This window comes from Hipposideros armiger, unplaced genomic scaffold (assembly GCF_001890085.2).
Source record: "Hipposideros armiger isolate ML-2016 unplaced genomic scaffold, ASM189008v1 scaffold_986, whole genome shotgun sequence".
NCBI classification, from domain to species: Eukaryota; Metazoa; Chordata; class Mammalia; order Chiroptera; family Hipposideridae; genus Hipposideros; species Hipposideros armiger.
The window spans coordinates 746,249-752,677 of NW_017732336.1; the positions used below are offsets into that span (position 1 = coordinate 746,249).

The 6,429-nt window shown below is 47.5% G+C and overlaps 1 protein-coding gene across 1 annotated transcript in view; it reads left to right on the top strand.

Annotated features, from left to right (window-relative positions):
• Window positions 1-1,085: 1,085 nt before the first annotated feature.
• The window catches only part of LOC109375690 (zinc finger protein 544), an 18,939-nt gene continuing 13,595 nt past the window's right edge, over window positions 1,086-6,429 (top strand). The window contains 3 exon segments of the mRNA XM_083287477.1: window positions 1,086-1,118; window positions 1,121-1,304; window positions 1,601-1,687. Coding sequence (XP_083143603.1) covers window positions 1,086-1,118; window positions 1,121-1,304; window positions 1,601-1,687 — 304 coding nt within the window.

Consider the following 6,429-nt stretch of genomic DNA (forward strand, 5'->3'; position numbering starts at 1 on the left):
GTGTCTTCTGGTGAAACCCACGGGTTCCCAGCTGATGAAGCACCTTCCTGAGTGGATGAGCCACAAGCCCCTAGAGTTTCCCGCACCTGGTTCCCTGTGCCAGGCCTTTCCCCTTCACATCTTGTGAGACTATCTGATGTGGGACACTGTCTTTGTGGTCATGTCAGGACAACTTGTGCCAGAGAAGTTCAGGGACACATCTAGGTGTCCAGCTAGTAAGCCATGAAGCTGAGATTCCAACTCGGGCCTGGCACCCAAGGCCAGGGCTGTGGCCCCTTGCCTGCCATCCTTTCTTGAGGGTAGGCTCTACCACTGTTTTCTGTAAAGGACCAAGTAAAAACTGTCTTAGTCTCTGCGGGCCAGATACAGTCTCTGTCCCATCTTCTTCTTGTACACGGCCCTTTAAAAACATAAAATCCTTAGCTGTCTTAGTCTGCTCAGACTGCTGTAACTGATTACCGCAGACTGTGTGGCTTACACAACACCATTTCCTCACAGTTCTGGTGACTGAAAGTCTCAGGTCAGGGTGCCTGTAGGGTTGACTTCTGGTGAGGACTCTTCCTGGCTTGCACAAGGTGCCTTCTCTGTGTCTGCACATGCTGGGGAAAGAGACCTCTGGTGTCTCCTCAGATTATAAGGACACCAATCCCACCACATTAGGGCCCTGCTCTTATGACCCCCATTAACATTATTTTCATAAAGGCTCTGTCCCCAAATACAGTCACATTAAGGGGGTAGGGCTCCAACATGTGAATTTGGGAAAAACACTTCAGCTCCAGGCATTAACCTTCTAAAGACACACCATAGCCCTGATTTGTCTCCTGGGCTGTAGTTTGCTCATCTCTCATTTAAAACATCTTCTTTGACTGGCTTTAAGTCTAATTTTGTAGAGAAGCGGGATCAGGAGGTGTTTATCCAAGTGGGGTTCCCGTTGTTTCCCAGGACAGAAAATTGGGATCACTGGTGTGACTCATGGTAGACTAGTCATTTAGAAGTGAAATTTCCATGGGCCTGTGTGGGTGTCTGATCAGAGCGCTATCCATGGCGAGAACCCTGTGGATGCTCATGGACATTGTCTCCAGCCTATGCCATCTCCCTCCCATGTGTTTTATCCTGTCATCCCCCAACCTGCACATTGGGGAGGCAATGCCCCATGGTGACTCAGGTGATGTTTCAGCCACCTGTGAGCTTCAAGGTTGTGGTTGTGACCTTCACGTGGGAGGATTGGGGACAGCTGGACACAGCCCAGAGGACACTGTACCGCACCGTGATTCAGGAGACCTGTGACCACCTCGTGTCTCTGGGTAAGGCGGGCTCTGTCCATCACGTGGGCTTTCTGCCTCTGGGACTCAAAGCCACGACTCTTCACAAGGGTGTGCTAGGGCTGGGCTGAAGCATTTCTGAAGTGGATCCCCTTGAGATGCATATCCCAGGCATTTCTGCTCATTCAGCATCCACTGCAGGTTTGTGACATTGTCTCAGAATGGCTCCAGGCCTCTACTAGTCCATCCATATCTTACCCCAGGGCTGGTTTTGAGAACACAGTTCTCTTTGTCTCCAAGCAGATCACCAAGTCCTGTGTTTTTCCCCCATTGACCAGGGCTTCTGCTTTCCAAACCGGATGTGATCTCCTGGCTGAAGCAGTATGAAGGCCCATGGAAGGCAGAGCAGGAAACTCTTCCTCAAGGTGAGCCATTGGTTAACATGGGAAGAGAGATCCCAGGTCAGAGGTGGAGCGAGGCCTTTGCAGGGAGCTCCCTCTATGTTCTCTGTTGCTGCCTCATGTCCAACAAGGCAAGCCACTTCCTTATGCATGTGCCCAGCCCATGGAGAACATATGCCACTATTGTCTGCACACTTCTCAGGCATGGGTTCACTTCTGCTTCCATCTTCCCTTTGGTCTTTACCCCTCAGCCACCTCGTCTTATTCCCAGGTCCTCGTGGTGTAAGGATCTCAGGCCGGACAACTCACTTTTAAAAATTATACTTCAGCTACTTCAGCTAGACTCTAAGCAGAACTTCCCGTTAAGACAATAAAACACCTAGCTTTACAAGAAATGGGTTGCAACAGAAATATTAAGAATATTTTGCAGAAGTAGTTTTGCCCAACTGGCTTAGACCATTTCACAGGAACTAACAGCTTTTTTCTTCTGTACACCTGCTTTGCTTCTACTGGGAAATAAAAGGTTAAAGAACAACATTCCTCAGGCCTTGCAGTTCCCCCTTCCTCTCCCTGCCTTCATGTTAACATTTCAGGAGGCCTTAAAGCAAACTAACTTTATCAACCTGGTCGCGATGTACTGTTAAGACAAACTGGACATAACAACACTGTTGCAACAGCGGGATGCAGTTTTAACTAAAATAACTACACATTCTTTTCAGTTCCTGTAATTTACTTTACGTTTAACCCCCACCTTATAAAAACTCTACCCACTGAGACCTCGGGACCGTTTTCTCCTTAGTCAGAGGAGCGGTCGCTGAGCTCAGCTTAATAAAATCTTCGGAACTTTAAACTTTAATTTGACATCCAGCCTCTTTATTGATTATCTGGACCCAACAGTGGCTCCTCTTTTCCATGAGCCCCTTGTCATGCCTTCCAACTAGGGCAGCAGCTCCTCGGGCCTCCCCTTCAGGCCTGCTCTTTGCCCTGCAATTGGGTGTCCACCCCTCCTCTGTGTGGGACATTCCCATGACTTCTAAATGACCCCGCACTGTGGTGAGAACTTGTGCATCCTGGGAAATGGCAGTAATCCATTTATTCCAGAAGGATTCCTACTATTGGGTTGTTGGAAAAGTCATGATGTATTTTTTCTATGTTTTTCATTGCAAAAATGCGTCATGACTTTTCCAACAACCCAATATGTCGCCAACCCTGGACCTGCTTTCCTAGGTCTTCTCATCACATAGACCCACCTCCTTATATCTCCTAGTGTGTCGGCCTCATTTGAATTTTTTTAACAGCTGTATCAAGATATAGTTTACCCACTTAAAGTATGCAAAGGCTTTTAGCATGTTCATATTACCAGAATGAATTTTAGAACATGTTCATCATCCCAATCGACTATTTCTGATGTCTTCTTGTTGTTTTAATTGACTTTTTATGATTTATGCATAGAGTAATTTTTTAAATTTACTTTTTCATTATATTTTACATTCAATATTATATTATTTCAGGTGTACAGCATAGTGGTTAGACATTTATATAACTTACGAAGTGATCCCACAATTAGTCTAGTACCCACCTGGCACCATACAGTTATTACAATATTACTGACTGTATTCCCTGTGCTCTACTTTACATCCCCATGAATATTTTTATAACTGGGAATTTGTACTTCTTAATCCCTTTCATTTTATTCACTTTAGACTTTATTTTTAAAGCAGTTTTATGTTTCCACAAAGTTGAACACACAGTACAGAGTTCCCATATACCACTCACCCCCACACTCACAATTTCCCCCTAAGATCGTACATTCTATGGTACATTTGTTGCAGCTGATGAACCTGTGGTGATTAATACATTATTATCAACAGATATCAGTAATTGACATTATGGTCGCTCTTGGTGGTGTAATTTAATTTTAAGGGTTTGGACAAATGTGTAATGACATGTGTCCACAATTATGGTGTTATATAAAGTAGTTTCACTGCCCTAAAAATCCTTTGTGCTCCACCTATTTATCCCTCCCTTCACCCTCACTCCTGGCAACCATTGATTGTTTTCCTGCCTCTATAGTTTGCCTTTTCTAGAATGTTCTGTAGTTGGAATAATGCAGTGTGTTCCCTTTTCTGACTGGCTGCTTTCAGTTAGCATTACGTGTGTCCTTCACACCACCTGGAGTCGTTTAATTTATCTTGTGTGTTTCTGCTCCTTCTTACCCTGTACTCTAGCCTATAGTGTCTGTTATTTCTTCCTCTGAAGTTCTCACCTACTTTTACTTCTCCTTGGTCCTCAAATGACATTCTGAATTCAGTTTACCAGTAGTGTCTTCCTTCTGTCTATCACAGAGGTTACTTTTTGATTACCTGCACAATTTGTCTTCCTCTTTACCTGATCCTGGCAGAGACACTGCTGTAGAATGTTAACCTCTTTTTACCAGTTTCTAACAGCAGCACAACTTAAGCGCATCTTATCCACCCAGAGATTTATTTTTTTCCTTCTTGTCCCCAAATGCCCTTTCACTCCCCTTTACTGGGTCATTGTTTCATTTGGAAATGTTCTCATCCCCATCATCAGGGATTCCAAGGCAACACAACAAGGAACCAGCAGAGTGTTGGGAAGGAGAGTAGTGTTGGTTGTGGGGTTTGTTGGGTATATATAAGGACCTTGCCAAAGAGGGTGTTTGTTTGACACGAGGGAAGTGTCCTTCTGGAAGTCAAGGGAAGGCAAGAGAGTGTAATGAATACTTTGCCAAGTGGTGGAGGGTTTTTGTCTCCTTGGCAGGCATGAAGATTGAAACATGGGGAATTGAGCAGAGGCCTACATTATACTAGATGTGAATCACTACATGAATGAAATGGGCCGAGAGACCAGTAAAGGGAATTTTGGAGGACCCCAGTGAGGGTCCTGAGATGGGGGCTTGTAGCCATCATTAGAGACCCGATATCTTCAACACAGGGAGGAATCCCCATTAAGACAAGGGTGATGATATTGGCAGTACTGTATACTAACAGTGCATCATGTGCCAGACACTGTGTGAACCTCATGTATTGACTCATTTATGCCTCAAAGTAAACCTTGTAAGCTAAGCATTTTTATTCTTGGCTTTCCACTGAGGAAGACGAGCCTCAGAAGTCACCAGTTGGGGGCCAGTGGAGTGGCTCAGTTGTTTAAGAGTTAGCTTAAGAGNAGAGGTCATCTACATATTGGAGCAGTACACAACCGGTTTGGCTGGCTGGAAAGGGCTTTAGGTCCGAAACCAAGGCAGTCCCGAAAATGGTTGGGGAGTTCTTGAAGCCCTGTGGTAGCCTTGTCCATGTTAGCTGTCCTGATCACAGTAGGCGGGGCCTCTGGTTTCCCATAGGGGGAGCTGGAGAGCACCAGTCTCAGGGCCCTTGGTCTGCAGCCGCTTATCTGTGGGCCTGTAGGGGGTCAGGACTGGCGGTGGAGACGTGGCAAAAAACTCCAGGAAGGGCGTAGTGGGTGGAGGAAATGGTGACAGCGAAGGCGGTACTGGAGTCAAGGCTGGCGTGGTGGGCGGAGGAGGTGGAGCCGGCGAGGGCGGTACTGTAGGCAGCGCTAGTGTGGTGGGCGGAGGAAGTGGAGCCAGCACGGGCAGTGCTGAAGGCTGGATTAGAGGCTCCACTTGGGGAAGGCGTGGGTAAATTGGCAAATAAGGAGGCGGGACTTCCTCCAGGTCTGAAGACAGGATGGGCTTTTGTCCTTCTGTTTTTTCCTGAAGCCACTTCCATGAAGGGATTATAGCTGTGCCAAAAGAATTCTGCTCTGGTTTTCCAAAGAGGACTTCAACCTAGGGGGTCGGGTACGTGCAATAGCCTCCCATGAGTCAATGTAAGGGAACTGATCAGGGTGACCAGGGCTGCTGGTAACAACAAGGTAAACTTTCCTAATGAGGTCTCTGTCTAAGCTTCCCTCTGCTGGCCATTCGACACCAAATGATGGCCAATCAAGCTCACAGAAGGTACGGAGCTTTTGGGGGATTATCTCAATGCCATAATCCCTTCTTAAAAATTTTTAACATACATCCTAATGGAGTCTGAGTACTCTGTCGCCCACCCATGGCAACCACCCAAAATCAGCACGACACACAGAGATTCGCTTTGTCCGTCTCCGGTTGCTCCCCTCGCGGAGATTTTCAGATGCCTCTTAGCATTGGTGGGTCAATACAAATCCTCGACTTGGATCCCCAAACTGTACGAGACAATTTAGCAATACCCCCCTAAGCCATATGAGGTGCACCATGGAACCGCGGATCGGGACTCCACACTTGCTTCACAGGCAGGCTGTGTCTCATTCATACAGACTCAAACACATTCATTCTCCGCCCGCCGCCCTGTTCCTAGGAGTCGCGGTTTCTCTCAGAAACGGAGATACTCGGGTGACTCCGGGAGGTGATCAGTCTCCCCTTCTGTCCGCTGATGGACAGGCTACGAAGTGAACCGGGTCCTTACCTGCCTGGTCGGGCAGCACTCCAAAGTTGGTTCCCGTAGCCCTCAGGGTTCCTTTGTGCTCCCGGGTTGGTCCCCCATGTCCGGCAGGGGAGACGTCCCCACTGATGGACAAGAGTCCGCTGGCACCGAGTAGAGTGCACGTCCGCTCTTGTCTGGGGGAGCCCGGGCTCCAGGGACAAGGGAGGCAAAAATATCACCGTCTCCGTATCCAGGGCGAGCCCCCAATTGTGTTGCGGGGAACCCAGACAAAGAGACAGGACACCAAGGCGTGGGAAGCAGCTTTTACTAATGCCGGCA